We start from the raw sequence: 16,057 nt of genomic DNA, 5'->3' as shown, positions 1-16,057 counted from the left end.
GGGATGGAGCATGTGACCCAGGCTTGGCCAATCAAAGCACTGATTTTGTGGGGTTGGTTATGTGACCCAAGCTGGTCCGATAAGAATCACTCTTGGGAATATGGCCCAAAATATGGGAAAACACTGGCATTTCTCTGGGGACTTGACTGTGTAGTAACTGCAGCCATCTTGTAACCACATGAGAGGACATGGGGGACATGGAGGGCCAGGAGCAGGGGACAATGGCAGGAAATGGGAATGAGGCCAACGCCTCAGGACCAAGAGATGGAGAGAAACTGAGTCTGCTGACATCATTAGAGCTCTGTAAGAAACTTTTATCCCGGACTTCTCAGCCAGCCAGGCATGCCAATAAATACTTTTTTTTTTTTTTTTTGCTTAAATGTGTGAGTTGGGTTTCCTGGCATTTACCACAGAAAGAGGTCTAACCGATGTGCTGAACCAGCAGCCTCCTTCCTGCCACCCCACGTTCAGGATTCTGTGTCTCTGGCAGCATCGTCTGTGACGGCCATTGCACTGTAGACACCCTCCGCAGCTGCTCTGCCCCTTTCCTCCTTCCTAACAGAATCTCGTTTTGTTCAGGCAGAGGTGTTCCTGGCTTCAGAGGATAAACTGATATGGATCTAAGCCTATCATGGCCATCCCTTTCCTTTTTGCCAGAAGTCGGCTTCAGGATAGACAGATGACCCAGTTTGGGTCAGTGAGATAAAACAGGTCTGCCGAGAGCTTCTGGAACAACTCTGGAACCGATAAAAGAGAATGCCAGATAAGGAGACTGGTTTACTCCTTTACGCCTGCCTTCTCTTCCTGTATATTGTCACATGAAGATGAGGTGCTTGGAGGGGCTGCAGCCATCTTGCAAATATGAGGATGGAACCGGTAGACTTGTTGGAGATGGCAGGGTAAAAGGATGGAAATGCTTCGGGTTTTTGGTGGCTTAACAGCTGAAAACAATAACGGTGAGATCACTCATATATAGACCTCTTGTAAAATTAGACAATAGATGTTTGGCATTTAAGCCACTATTTGTTGGGTGTTATTTCCCACCACGAGCATTCCTAATTGATACTGAAAATCTACGTGGTATAGCATTGAATTCCTCAATCAAAAGAAGCACACGAGGCTAAGAACATCAGCTCCTTTATTATTATTATTATTATTATTGTTATTGTTATTATTTACTGTTATTTTCCCCTAAACAACAGCACAATTCAAAAAACAATGACACACACATCCCACCCACGTACACGATACCACTATCCTGCCAGCCGAGCCGTTCGGCCTTCGCTTGGTTCCTGGTGGAGCTGTCCGGAGACAGCCCCCTCTGTAAAAATCCAGACGTGGACAAAGGAGACGAAAGAAAGGGGGGACTTTCGCCAGAGGAGAAACCGAGGGGGTGCCCAGAGTCCTGGGGAGTAGCAGCTTGAGAACGTGCTATAAATGCCTGGGTGGAAGGCGGAAGGCACTATTTGTTTTTATGTGGCTGTTGAATAATTCTCATTTGGGGATGTAAGACCTGTCTATCACCCTTTGTAGGCCACGGCTGCAGAGGTGAGCGAATGGGCTCCATCAACCAACCATGGTGCAGGCGCGGACACTGGGAGCCTAGAATAGGAATCTGGGTGATGCGAGGTCCCCAGAGAAAAGCAACCCTTGCATTCACTGCGAGATAAGATTCAGTGTGAAATGTTATGTCCCCTTTTATTTGTTTTGCAACTATAGAATGTGCAACATTTCAATAAAGATAGAAAAGGTAAAGAAAGAAAAAACGTCCAGCCTTTTGGCCTAACGCAACCGAGCATGACTTGCCAATTGCGTCCTCTTGTGGAAAAACCTAGTACTACACTATCCAGAGACTGGTCAATTCACCTCCACCCCAACCTTTTTAGTCACACTAAATCTATGAGTTCAGCTAAAGTAATATATAATGTACCCTGGAATCAGAGAAGCCCTGGGGTTGGGGAGGGAACAGGATAGGCCAAGCCTAGGGTCTCAGGTACAGGTGACTTCCTGGCTGTCTTGGGGAAGCTCGTTGTTGAAACTGCTCTCTCCAAATGGTGAGTAAGGAGGGACCTGGGGAGCTTCGATGATCAGTAGGCCCTCTGGGGAAAGCGAGGCAAATACCGTCGCAGGATCCACCTCTGCAGGAAGTCTAGGAGAAGCACAAGATTTTATTCATTTATTATTTTAATACAATCTAAACATTCTTGTATTCACTTGAAAGAAAATAGTTTTGATAAGAGCTGAGGCTTTGGGGGCATACAATGTTGGGTTTGAATCCTGGCTCTGCCCCTTTCTAGCTGTGTGTGTGATCTTGGGACGGTCATTCAATTGCTCTGAGCTTGTTTCCTCTTCCGTAAAATAAGGATAATAATATTAAACTTGTACAGTATTTGAAGCTCTCAAATGAGACAAAGAATCCGAACATGCTTTGCCAATGGTAAAATGCTGCTCCCACCGTAACCGAAAAGGGGCCTGTGGCCCAGTGTTTGATCCTAGATTGAGGTCTCCACTTAACACTCACAATTGACCAGCTGCTGGCAGAAATGGCCACCACTACCATCCCTTTAGAGAGCTTAAGTAAGGTGTTACTCACAGCAGGTGACACGTTTTCATTTGCCATGTGCCTGTTGGAGAGTGCTTCACTACAAAATGCATTACTGATGGAATTAATGGGAGAATGGGCAACTGGGTGGATAGACAGGGTCAGGCTGGCAACATGGCTAGACTTCAGATAGCACCGCACTCTGCGATGCTTAGAATGAGCCATGATTTGGTGGGCACATCTTAAGTATCTCATAGCGGATGGTAATTGTTTTGTTCCCAAAACGCCTCCCAGAGGCATTACGTGTTTAGAGCTTTATAATGGGCCCAGAATGGTTAATAAGTAGGAATCAATATGCCCATGGCGTAGGACATTTAATAGAGACTTGGGGGGAAACCAAAGGACAGGCTAGGTGAGAGAGAAAGCATCAAAGATGGGACTTCTGAACCCATATCTAGTTCCAGTTCCGAAGCTATTTTCATGATTTTTGGATTGGAACGAGGCTATCTGGGACAAAGTTTCCTCGACAAACTATTGGAATTATGAGAACATGTGTGCGGCCTCATTGGGATGCCATTATTAAAAATAAGGATAACTAGGACCGTGAGAGCACTTCCTGTGTGCCAGGTACTTCACCTGAATCATCTCAGTAATTCCACCAGGTGAGCTCTGTTACTACCCCGCCCCCCTTTACAGATGAGGAGATCCAGGTCAAAATGGTGAAGTGAGTTGCCCAAGGTTACAAAGCTGGTGAGTGGCAGGTGGGAATGGAATTGGAATCTGGTCTCCGAAGTCCGAATAGCTGACTGCGATGTCCTACTGCTCTCTGGCACCAGACTTGAGAAAAAAGGACGAAGGGCAAGGGGAGCCAGGAAGTTCAAACACCAAGGAGTTTTCCTGGCCCTGGCTGCCTGGCTCTGCCTGTGATAAATTCATGGTTGCGGATCTTGATGAGCGAACCTAGAAAAGAAGTAAGCCCATCCCTGACATGGGCAGGGACCTTCCTGGAGGGCCCGGGGAGTCTCTAAGCAACCTGCAGCCACATGAGCTACATCTACCCAGGAGGCGCCTGCCAGACTGGAGCCGTGGAGATTAACAAGGGGCCTGCTGAGGAGGATGGAAAAGAAGAGAGAACTTGGGCAGCTGCCAAGTCAAGCTTCTAAAGCAGAAACAAGGCCAAAAGTTTGGACCTCCCCCTCGCTGCCGGGGATGGGCCAACTCTGTTTAACTGTTCGCAGGCCAACCCAATGGGCACCTAGTACAAGGCGACGGAGTTGCCGTGGTCCAGAGCATGGATGTTGCAGGCAAGGAAGACCTGAGTTCAAGTTCCCACTCTTCCTGTGTGACCTTGGGCTAATGATCTGGCCTCCCTGAACCTATTTCCTTATAAGAAAGGGGAGTAATGACAATATCTACCTCTTAGGATGGTGTGGGATGATGAAAGCGCCTGGCATGCAGTAAGTGCTCGATAAGTGTTAGTTTCTACGTTGTTATTGCTGTCGCCTTGACAGCTGTGAATATTTTTGTACAAGTTGCTGTGTCAGAGCCCAAAAGAATCTTCTTGATTGTCTAGGACGATGCTCTCATATTACACATGGGGAAAACTGAAGCCCAGAGGTGGCAAGAGACTTGTTCAAGGTCCCTCGCCAGGTGGCCCGGTTTGGAGGTTTTAAAGAGATTAGTTCCCAGGGGCTGAGCGGGCTGAGCGCTGAGTCTGTACCCCCTGCTAAGTTCCGCCGCACCCACATCCTCTCGTTCCGCCCATCACAGCCCATCCGTGAGGGAACTCAGGAACAGAAGCTCAGAGCAGTTCAGCGGTTGCTCCAAATCACCCACTCACTTTATCGTGGAGCCAGGATTCCCTACGCCCAGGGGCGAGATTCAAAAATATTTAACAACTGGCTCAGCTGGACCTCGACCAACCAGAATGGGTGGCTTCACGCCATAGTGATGGAGGAGGACTCTGCGGACAGGTTCAGGATGGCTGATTGGCTAGGGTGGGTCCTTGGGGGATTCAGGGCACTGGCTAGTTCAAGGTCATAACGAGTAGCACAGCTCAGCTGCTGGGCCCCAGCTGAAGGGCAGCTTCCAGCATTTCCCTCTGGTCAAATAACTCCCAGCAACTCCTTCCGGAGGCCTCAGAGATGGCTAAGTCCATGACAATGGGCCTTTTTCAAGATGATGAATCCTGCTGACTTCTTTCCTCCGGCCCAGTTCCTTTCTCCAGCTTTGCCCTGCCTGTGACGCCATCCTGAGAGATTATTTGAGCCTCTTAAAAGAAACCCTCAGCGCTCTTCCTCTCCCTTTTCCCTTTCTTTCCCCTCTTAGCAACGCGGGATCTGGCTGCTGTACCCGGGAGAGGGGGAGAGGCGGAGAGGCGTGGGGCTTGGGGGATGGCAGGCGCATGGAGAGAATCGGTCTGGCATTTGCCTCATCTGGAAGTATCCACGCACTTCCAAGACCTCGAGGGCGCCAGGCGGCTCAGGAACGGACACGTGGCTGGAGAGACAGGACTGCAGAATCCCGAAGCGGAAAGACGCCTCGGAGTTCGGCTAGCGCAGTCTCCCCGGACGCGGCCCGTTTCGCCGGGACGAGGGGCGCAGTTAAGATTCAGTAACAACGACGACGACGACGGGGCAAGCGGGGGCTAAATGCAACGATGACGGGGCTAAGAGGTTGAGGCGAGAGGTGGAGGGATGTTGATTAGGGAGCAGGTGTGTCCGTGAAGCACCGAGCATCCGCACCTCGCTGTGAGTCTCTCCTCCCTACGGGTACCGCCATTAGGGCCTCCGTGTGGCTTGGCTTCATTGGCTCAGCCTGGTGGTTTCCTGCTGCGTGCATGATTCCTCCAGGCTGAGCCCTTTCCACTCCTCCCTGCACTTCCTTGGCCCCGCTCTCTCAGCCTCAGAGCCCCTCCTGGTAGCAAGCGGCGATGTCAGGAAACCTTCCAGCTTAATTCTTGCGGATGCTCCACGGAGGGCACACGCGCTCCCGGCCAAGGGAGAGACAGAGCAAAAACGCCTCCCCAACCTTCTGTGAGGGCATTTGGGGCATCAGAGGAAGGTCTTCCTTGAGGGTGGTGGACATCCTCCTCCGGCCACACCAAGCGGGTGGGCGAGAGCCCCCATGTTCGTGGAATGGTGGACAAGCCATCTTGCCCCTCTTATCCTCTGATTCTTCATCTACCAAGTGGGATGGTTCATACCTCACAGGCCCCCGAGCAGACGGGACGGTGCAATGTGTGCGCTCCCCGCCTCCCCCCCCTTTCTGGGACCCTGTCGCAGGTTTGCTGTGTCACTTTTTCCCCTTTGGGGTGAGGATTCGGTTCCCCGCCCCAGGGGCTGTCTCCCAGAAGAGGGTGCAGACCCCAGACTTTGGGTCCCGGGCACCCTGCCCCCCGCCCCCGCCACCACTCCCGGCCTGAGATCCACACTCCCACGCCACTTACTGGATTTTCTTGGTGAAGTTCTTGGACACGATGCCACCTTCTTGCTGCTTCTCCTCGTGTTTGCCTGCAAGGGAGAGAAAGGCCACATGTCAGCACCTTTACGTCCCTTGGGCCTCCACTTTTCAGGACTCGGGCTTGGATCTGAGTCCTGGCCCCACCCCCCACGTCCCCGTGTGGCTTCGGGCTTGATCTCGAGGCCACGATGTCTGAGCCTCCCCTGAGCCCACCTCCCGGGCTGTCGTGAAGAGGAAATAAGACAATGGACAGGACAGGAGGCCTCGACGGTGGTTTGTAGATGCTTATGTGTTGGTCTTAGGAACGCACAGAAGCGTTGCGCTGTGGTCTTGCCTCTGGCTCCCTTCCCCTAACCGGCCAGTTGAAGGTTGAGATTAATGTCCCAGAATGGGTGGTGGGGAAACGGGGGTGCTAGTGTGCCCCCCCCAGCTGGCTTTCTGGGCTCTGAGGGTGGGCAGCTTTCTCCCTCGGTTACCAGTGTGGAAACTGAGGCCCAGTCGCGGTCACCAGGCAGTGTGTGGCAGCCCTGGGCTCTGAATCAGCGCTCTCTGAATCTAACAGGCGTTGAGGTCCGAGGCCTCTCTGCCCCGTCTGGTCCCAGCTTCTACTTAGTTCTCTGAGCCGCGTTATCTCTACCTGGTCTTGAAAGAACCGCCCGGAAATCACTCTTCAATCCGCTAACAAAAACCACCCAAACTCTCCAAAGGGGGCCCTGCTTAAGAAATGATACAGGAGACGCCAGGAATGTGAAATCCGACCTGCCTCACCTCCTACAGGGTGCAGGGAGAGGTTGCTTTTTTCCTTTCCTTAGGAAGAAATGAACGATGAAATTACAGGAAGGCTTGGGCCTAAACTGGCTACCGTCTTGCAATTTATAGAACAAATTCTGAGCCTCTTGGCCCCTCCCCCCACTCTTATTTTTTTAAATGGAGGGAGCCTCGCTCATTTCTCCTTAAACAAAGAACGAGTGCCCAGCAGAGGGCCTCTTTTATTATTCAGTCCTCATTTGTGGCAGTCACATTCCAGGGCCCAGAACCCTCATTTACAGGGGAACACCCTTCTGAGGGACTCTGGCAACCTAGGCTGTAAATAACTTTATGGGATTGAATGTCTGTCTGTCTACAGTCCAGATTTCCAAAAGCTGACTGTTTATAAGTAATTATGAATTTTTTTATTATTCACTTATCCCTTTATTAATCACTTCTTCCTGATTACGAAATGCACGTGATGTTAGAAAATGTAGAAAACGAAGGGGGAAAAAAAAAACAATTAGAACCAGCCATAATCCTATCAACCCTGGAGAAACCGCTGGCAACATTTTTGTATGTATTCCAGACTTTTCTTTCTACATGACTTAGAAATGTATAAATATCACATAGTATAGATGTATATCACGTGTTGAGTCAATTGGGATCACATTGTACGTTATGCCTAAAACCTATTTATACATCTGGCGAACACATTATAATTATTTTTTCGTGTCACAGTGAATATTCTTTGATGCGATTTTTAATGGCTGCACGGCATTCTACTGTGAGGCTACACAAGTTCATTTAGCTAGTCCCCCACCTTTCGGTCACAGGCCTACAACATAATCTCACTGCACTGAACATTCTTATAGCTAGATCTTTGCAACCTGCCTGATGACTTCTTTAAGACAAATTCCAAGTTTCGGAATTTCTGAAGCTTGATCTATATCGCTACATTGCGCTTAGGAACGAAAGACTATCAATTTCTTCTCCCTCCAGCTGGGTAGAAAGGGATGCCTCTGTAGGAATTCGTTTTTAAACCGGAGTTTGGCTAGCCAGAACATGCCATCCTGTGAATGTGCTGATGCTTCCAGAGTTATCCTGACCTGCCAAGTCTGTGACCGCCAGCTGCCCAGCTCCAACTCGGGCCTGTGGCCAAAGGAACACTGTCTGTCCCCTGGTACCCTCCCCAAAGCCTGGGCCTCTAGAGGCCTGGTTCCCTTGGGGACTGGCCAGTGCCTCTGACTCAGCCCTTTCGAATACTTGGTGTCGTCCCAAGAATAATAAAGGATGATGATGATGATGATAAGAATAATAATAGCAAACTCTTATATAGGACTTACTTGGTGTCAGCCACTGTTTTAAGCAGCTGACCTATACCAACTCCTTAAAATTCCACAATCACCTTCAAAAGCGGGTTCTTTTATTACTATCATTTTGTGGATGGGGAATGGAAATTTGGGGAGTTAAGGCAATGTGGCCCAGGTCACCCAGCTCGAAAGTGCTGGAGCCAAGGTTCGAAGGCAGGTAGAAGAAGGGTTTTGGACTTGAATCTCTGTTCTGACATTGACTGGCATATCTCTACTCTCCTCTGAGCCTCAGTTTATTCTTCTCTATAATGGGGGTGACGTCAACTTCCTAATTATTGGGTTACTCTGAGGAGTCGACGAGAGTGAGTCACAAGATTGCTTTGTAAGTTATAAAAATACTATGCGAAGGTAAACGCCTGTGGTTTATTTTGATGTTTGGGGAAAAGATCGCTCCACAGAGGCTAACCCTCCCTGTCCACGCTCTGGAAATAGGACATTAGAGTGGGGGAGATGAAGCTCTCTGAGCAGGGGTAGCTCTAAGATTCCCATAAAGGGGGCCCCTGAGGAGGGTGTTGCTGGCAGGTGCATCTCGAAGTTTCATCTGCATACTACTTGAATATCTACTTATTGGCGAAGTTTAAGGATTATGAGTGATTTTTCATGTCTTATTTTGCTCTCCTATTTACATTTTCTACTTTGGAAATATTTTATTTATGTGAACAGAAGAAGTTATTACGATGAAACAGAAAAGAAAGACTCATCTGGTGGCCGGGGGGAGCCAGAGGCCCCTCACAACCACCATCTCCTCAACGCGCCTCAGAGAAATGCAGGTGCCAAGGAGGAGGCATCCGCACTTTGGAGAAAGCCAGTGGCCCAGCTAAAGAAAGAAAGCGCTGTTTCCAGAGAAGGCAGAGGCCCTGGGATTAAGAAGAAGGGGCGGGAATGAGGCCCCGGGTGCTTTCCAATCCCTTCCTTGGCCAGGTCCTGGCCCAGTGGCTCATGAAGGGAACATTTCTTGGCCGGTGGCTGCAGGGTGTGTGTGTGTTGGAGGAGGAGAGGTGAGAGGCATAATGGAAATTCTCGAGCCCAGTGTTATCCAAACACTTCCCTGGAACTAGACACTCCCATGTGGTCAGATAAGACAAACCGTCTCTCAGAGATTCGTAAACGACATTAGCAAACTCAAGGCTCTGATAAGTCCTGCAGCGAGGAGACCTGGTTATAATTTTGTTTTCATCTGGCACCTTCTGGAGTTCTGGACCTCCTCCTCCCTCCATTTCTCGAGATACCTAGAGACATCTTACAGCACACCATTTGGCAAATACCGACCAATGGTAAAACCGAGGCCCAGGAGGTGGTAGGATTTGCACAGGGCCACACAATCAGAAGCAGATTCAGCCATCCTGACTGGGAACAGTCTTAGCAGGCCTGGCTTTGAATTTCGGCCTGTGCCGTGGGCCTCAGTTTCCTCATCTGTCAAGTGGGTGTAACAAACCTTCCCATATTTCCTTAGAAATCCACATGAGGAGCCAGCGAGCCAACCTGTGTAGGCATTTAGCACAGCGCCCCACACTAAGTGCTTGAGGAAGACTAGGTCTGGCACTTGGTGTAGGATGGGGGACCACCTCTGACTTCCGACGTCCCTTGACAGTTGCTTTCTAAATGCAGCCTGTGGTATCGATCCGATTTTTTTAGAACTCTTTTATGAGAGCCTCTGTATGCACTCTCAGGGGGTCTGGATTCTATTGGGCTGAAGTTGCTAAGTGCACACCTGTGAGAATTTTACAACCTAAAAAGACTTTGTCTCTCTTTGCCTTAATTAAGTCCCTCATCAACCCTATTTTACAGATGGAAAATGATCTAGAATCTTGGCCTCAAGCTGCCAGACCCTACTGGTTAAGAAGTACCTAGAAAGGAGAATGGAGAAAAAGCCCTTCGGGCATTGCGGGACCCTCCAACCTGTGGTGGAAGATTCTGGAATCCTAGTTAAAACAAAGGCAGGAGGAGTAGCAAGGATAATCACCCTTTTTTACAGAGTACTCTCATTAGCTCCATTCCACGGACATTTATTAGCTTATACTGTCTGCTTACTTATTATCGCATACGGTCTGCTTATATTTAATCTTCCCGACAGCCTTATGGGATAGATATTATTAGGGTCCTCATTCCATAGATGAGAAAACCGTGGCTCAGAGCGGCGAAAAGACTTTCTTGTCCACATCCACCCAGAGATTGAACAGTGGAGTGAGGATCTGAACCCAGCTCTCAAAGACTAACCCCCATCGATGAATTATTGGGGCCTTGCTACGAGGCCGGCATTTTAATAACAACAACAACGTCAACTCGAATAACGATACCGAACCATTGTGTTTCAGGCACGTGTCACAAGCATCGCCTCATTGAAAACAACACTCCTTATGCCACGTAGCCCTTTGAACCCCGATTTCCAGATGAGAAAACAAAGCAGAGAGAAGTTGAGTAATGTAATGTGCATCCTGCTGGTTAGTGGCGGAGCCAGTCTCAAAACTCCTGCCTGCCTCCCAGCCAACTCGGAGAGCCCTGGCTGACCCCTGCTCCATCAGCACGTGGCCCCAGCTTGTCTCCTGGCCCACCACGCCAGACGGAGCCTCTGATGTTTCCAATTCCGCTCTGCTGGACTTTGAAACTCCCCCCAAACGCCACCCTGCCAGGGCTTGTCCCTGCCCAGCCTGTGTTTTTGCAACGGCTTTTATTGATTTTCCGGCTGGCAGAGACTTCCCTGGGAACATGCTCTTTTTAATGGAGCTTTAATTGGGAGGGAAGTGGGAGAAAGCCTTTCCTCTGCTGCCCCAGCTTCACGGGGGCGGAGACACTCTGGTCTCCTCTTTGCTTTTGCCTGAAGCATTCTCTCTTCTAGGCCTGGGCCTGGTGACAGGGGCCCTGTGCCTGGAGTCGTGGGCAGGCCCAGACTCTTCCCGCTGCTGACTCACAGCGTGACCTTGGAGGAGTCCTGCCTGGGTCTCAGCTTCGGCTGCAAAATGGGACTAGATACCTCTGCTTCTCGGGGCTGGAGTGCAGATTATTTGGGAGAAGGGATAGAAGAGCTGTAGCCCACCCCTCGGTACCTAGTAGGTGCTTAATAAACCATCAATTTGCTTCCATTCTCTCAATTCCTAAACACCTTGGGTTTGAACTTTTGGTGGCCTTTTGCAAGTTATTAAGCCTCTCTGTGCCTCAGTTTCCTCATCTGTAAAAAGAGGAGGCAAACATGACTCGTGTCCTCTGGTTGTATTCTTGGAGATGCCGCAGGTAAAGCACAGAGTGTGGTGCCCGGCAGAGAGTAAGCTCTCAATCGAGGTGACTACTTGGTAATGTTATAATGACTGTTAAGCCTCAGTTTCCTTATCTGGGACAAGGGGAAGCGTGCCGCTTGAAAGCTATGCTGGTTATTAAAACTCTCAACACTCAGCATTAAACACGCTCTTCTAGACTACATTGTGAGTCTGCGGTGCGACAAACCCCATTTTTTTTTTCTTTTTATTCCTTCTGTATCGGTTTCATTTCTTCTTTCTATAAAATTCTGTCAAACTGCCTGACGTGGCTCCCATCTTCCTGCCTGTTCTCTGATTCATACAGCGCCCCAAGGCCCCCAAAGCCAGGTCAGATTCAGATTTCTCCTGGAAGCCAGGAGAGGAAAGCTCTTTCCTAAAGATAACTTCTGTGGGCCGCATTCCCGAGCCCTGAAGTCACCTGTGTCATGCTGGCATAGCTTCCACTCTAAGGAAACAGTTCTCCTAGCTGTACCCAGGGCTGAGGCCTGCACCTGCCTGGTCAGGCTTTCTCTCCCACCTGCCCCCCACTCACCAGACACCTCCACGTAGCCATCCTTGGTCTTCACCATCAGCTCCTCCGGCTTGAAGCTGTGCACGTTGACGCACACTTTCCAGGGCTCCCCAGGGAAGGGAGGGGGGCTCCTGCTCTCGGTGGGTACCCCAAACCGGCTGGCGGCGGTGGGCACGCGGGGTACCGTGCCTGATCTCAGGGACCCTGGCCAGGCCGAGGAGAGTCGAGGCAGGGCCCAGTCGGGCCAAGAAGCAGTCAAGTCGTCGGGGAAGGGGTCCATGCCAAAGCCATCGTCCAGCAGGCGGGAGGAGAGGGACGAGTCTCGGAAAGGGTCTCGGCGCAGGCGGCTGGGGAGGTGGCAGGAAAAGGGCATCTGACCATCGGCCATGGCGGCTGCTGTGCCGGAGGGGAAACTGGAGGCTCAGAGAGAGGGAGCCACCTGCCCAAGGTCACTCAGCAAGGCGCTGCGGCTGGGCTAGCCTTCCAAGCTTGTTCTTCAGCTTCAGAAAATGCCAAACCATCCACTGCCAAGGACGAAGGCACGCGCCAGGCTGGGGTCCCAGCCCCCAAAGACACTTCAGCCACCAAAGGCGACCCCCGGCCGGTCCAGCAGACTCTCAGAGGGCCCCCCTCCACACCGCCTCACCAGAGATCAGCCAGCCACTGCCTTCCCAGGCTGCCCGGGCTCGCAGCCAGAGCCGCTGAGGTCTAGAGTGGAGCCAGGAGCTTAATAAACCCTAGAAACTTCTCCTCGCTTCTGGGCTGGGAGCCTTCTATTTATTGCTGCTAGGGGCTGGAGGCGGGTTTTGCAAACGCCTCCTGTCACAGGAGTATTCGGAGGTGATGAACTAGCTCTGGAGAATCTGTGGAGGGAAACAGCAGGGCTCCCTGGGGGCTGGGAGGGGCCTCTGAGTCCAGTTCAGCCAGCCTCTCCGCAGAGCTCCGCCTCCAGCCCCGCCCCCGCCCCGCCCCCGCCCCAGAGCCCGCCCCCAGCAGGCTACTAGGGCCTGACTATTAATAACCCTCTGCCTGGCTGAAGGCTCAGGTCACCCTCTGCAAATACTTTCCCCACAGTGTGCCTCTCCCTGTGGCCACCAGCAGAAGGGGAGGACAGGGCCCGGAGCCCTGTGACTTTGAAGGCATCTAGATGGTCCTGGGTTGCAGTCTCCACTTATAAGCTCTCAGAGCTGGCCTTCATTATCCTCTGAGGGCAGTCACATTATTCCCAGGGCATCTCTGAGCTGTCCATTTCCCCACCTGTACAATGGACCTGATAGCAGCCCGCTTGTGGATGTGTCACGAGGAATACATGAGGCAATCATCGCTAAGCACTTAGCAGACTGGCATTCTCGGAGTTCTCGATTATACAACGCTCGCTGCATGCCAGGCCGGTTCTAAGTGCTTCACCAATGTTAACTTGCTTCACCGTCAGTGCTGAGATGGAAGGGTACTAGTATCGACCCCTCTTACAGATGAGCCAGCTGCCATAGGACCTGTTAACCAATGGGTAGCTTCTATGGTTATTATTATGACTGATAATAACGATAATTATCAAAAGGAACAGTGCCCAGGCCAGGGGTCTGGTCTGACACATGAGGCGGGGAGAGAGCCTCTTCTCGGCTTCCTTGTCTTTCTTCCCATGGGGCTTGCCCAGGGGCTTTGACCTAAAGATTCCCTGAGCTCGGGTTCCAGTCTTTAATCTGTCTCCAAGAAGAGGGCAATTTGGGGCATGCCGTTCTCCCTCTGTGGGCGTCAGGGTCCCAGCCCTACCTTCCTCAGAGGGTGGGGTGGGGTGGGGTGGGGGGGCGCAGGAATTCAGTGAGTCATGGGCTGAGAAATCGTTTTGATGTTAAGCAGTGGCCGCATGAGGCAGTTTGCTAAAAATAATAATATGGAGATTGACAACGATCACCGTCCTTTAACTGCCTTCTGTGTACCTGCCATGGCAGTGAGCCCATTGTAGACATGATCTCATGAATAGGGGTGGGTGTTATCACCACCCCTATTTTCAGGTGAGGAAATGAAGGCGGTTCGGCCCCTGCACACAGCTACGGGGCCGCAGGGCCTGGGAGGGATCCTGGCTTGTTCTGGATCTCAGCTGCATGCTGAGATAACTGACCCAGACTGCCACCAGCAACCCCCCCCTGCCCGCCCCACCACCACCACCACCACACACACATCGGAGTGACTGGGTCCCCACTTGACTCGGGGTAAGATCATGAGGCTGAAAGCTTCAGGCTGACGTCACAGCTGGGCACGGAAGCCTCCGCGTTCTCTATAATTACTGCTGGGGTGGCGCCGGCTGCGTTTGGAGCCAGGATGCGGAGGGAACGGCATGGCCGGGCCTGGGGCGGGGCTGGGGCGGGGGTGGGGTTTCTGCGTGGGTGGGGCGGGGTGGGGGCTGCTTGGTCCCCAGTGAGTCTGTGTGTGGGTTTGGGTGGGTGGAGTGGTGAGCGTGTGCGTGTGTTCATAGGCAGTGTTTATTTATGGATGAGTCTGCAGGCGAGAATGTTCTGGAAGACCCTCCTTCAACGGGCTCACTGCAATGGCAGGTACACAGGCCTCCCTTCCACAGTCCCACGGAGCCTGGGAAGGAAATGGGGAACACAACCTCAGTGGTCTCACCCACCTTCTCATTTCGAGGATGGCTGCAGTATTGAGGTCCTCTGCGGGGGAGGGGGGGAGGGGGGCGGCGCCGCTAGAAAACAAATCTTCGTTATTAGCATTTATCTGGCACTCGCCATGTGCCAGGTTCTGTTCTAAGCACTTTAAATGTATGTATATTAACTCATCTAATCCTCCCTACCACCGTTCAAGGAAGGGACTTTTATTATCCCCATTTGACAGACGAGGAAGCCGAGGCTCAGGGAGGTGGCGTGACCCGTCCGTGAATACAGCCTCTGCTAAGCACTGGAGCTGGGATCCGAACCTCGGCAGCTTGACCCTTAACTGCTCTACGGCCTCTTATCGTCGTGGTCGCCGCGCACACGTACTGAGCACTGACTGTGTAACCGGGCTCTGTACTCGGCACTTTTATTTATGAACTCGCTGAATCGTCATGGTTCAGAGAGGTAAAGCCTCCTACCCTGGGCTGCACAGCCAGCTGGGGACTGGAACCTGAGCCAGTGGGACTCGGGAGCCCACCTTAGCAACCAGAACGGGACCGTGTCGCCCAGGGCTCGTTCAGCGGTCCTCCCACGTGCCTGCTGTCCGGTTCCCCACTGGGTGCCTGCTGCGTTTTGGGGTCAGGCCAGCCTTCTGTTTTGGGAAACTGAGCAGGGAGGCAGCTGCTCACCCTGTTGACCTGGCCACCTGGAGAGGAGTCAGCTAACAAACGAGGAAAATGATCAACGAATGCTGTGGGCTGTCATCAGTCAAGTGAAAATAAGGAGCCAGGCCAGCGAGAGGCCAGGGAGGGGAGGGGGCCTCGGAGCTGGCTCTCTTAGGAAAGGAAGACCACAGAGAGGTGAGGGGGGATGTTAGACCTCGGGTCCTGGAAGAAGGGTTCTCTTGGCTTCCATTCTCTTGGGGTTTTCATACAGAAAGTACCACAATTAATCCTCAGACAGACAGCCCCAGGGGAGGACCATCACCTGCCTTCCGGAAACCGGGGCCCAGGGAGGAGAAGCAGCCACCTGAAGTCACGCAGACAGTGCCAGGCAGGACAAAGGCACAGTTTCGTCAGCTGCCCAGTTCTGTGTTTTTGCTTTCCATGAAGCAAGAAACCCAAGTTCCCTCCGTCCCTGGCCTCACACCCCTTAACCTGCAGATCTAGGCATTAGAGGATTTGGGTCTATAAGTGCTGGAGGGAAGGCCTCTGTGACTCCCTTGAAGTCACGGTTTCTTGCACAGAATTTTTGCCTAATGTTTTATCTATAATCCCGGAGGTTTGGAGCTCTTATTCAGAGCGTGGGGATAGATCCTGGCCTCCTCCCACATTCACTCAGGCTCCGGGTCCAGGAGGACCCCTCTCTGAGTTCCCTCTCTTGGACACCCTCAGATCAGCACACCGCCCCCAGCAAATAGGGGGTGACTATGCTCATGTCTTTTTTTTCCTTCCTTTCCTCAGACCCCTTACGGATAATGCTAATGGGATTTCCAGCACACTAGGCTCCACGAGGGCAGAACTTTTTGATATCTTGTTCGCAGTGGCCCCCTCGCCTAGAAAAGT

At 51.7% G+C, this 16,057-nt stretch overlaps 1 protein-coding gene across 1 annotated transcript; it reads right to left on the bottom strand.

Moving 5' to 3' along the window:
- Window positions 1–356: 356 nt before the first annotated feature.
- On the bottom strand, window positions 357–12,723 carry HSPB8 (heat shock protein family B (small) member 8). Its single transcript, XM_016149531.2, has 3 exons — window positions 11,908–12,723; window positions 5,991–6,054; window positions 357–2,149 (listed from the first exon to the last, which is right to left on the bottom strand). Exons 1-3 carry the CDS (start codon window positions 12,272–12,274, stop codon window positions 1,990–1,992), a joined length of 591 nt encoding a protein of 196 aa, XP_016005017.1. The 5' UTR covers window positions 12,275–12,723; the 3' UTR covers window positions 357–1,989.
- Between the last annotated feature and the right edge of the window lie 3,334 nt (window positions 12,724–16,057).

The sequence above is a fragment of the Rousettus aegyptiacus genome, unplaced genomic scaffold (genome assembly GCF_014176215.1).
Source record: "Rousettus aegyptiacus isolate mRouAeg1 unplaced genomic scaffold, mRouAeg1.p scaffold_m13_p_5, whole genome shotgun sequence".
Classification (NCBI taxonomy): Eukaryota; Metazoa; Chordata; class Mammalia; order Chiroptera; family Pteropodidae; genus Rousettus; species Rousettus aegyptiacus.
The sequence above is the reverse complement of the archived record's forward strand: the minus strand, read 5'-3'. Positions and strand labels throughout refer to the sequence as shown.

What these genes read in the sequence shown, in the direction of transcription:
- HSPB8 (XM_016149531.2), bottom strand. Translation starts at nt 12,274, where the DNA reads ATGGCCGATGGTCAGATGCCCTTTTCCTGCCACCTCCCCAGCCGCCTG. An exon ending in TGGCTACGTGGAGGTGTCTG is followed by an intron (nt 6,055 to 11,907) that starts GTGAGTGGGGGG and finishes TCTCCCTTGCAG; the next exon opens with GCAAACACGAGGAGAAGCAG. An exon ending in AACTTCACCAAGAAAATCCA is followed by an intron (nt 2,150 to 5,990) that starts GTAAGTGGCGTG and finishes TGCTTCTCCTAG; the next exon opens with ACTTCCTGCAGAGGTGGATC.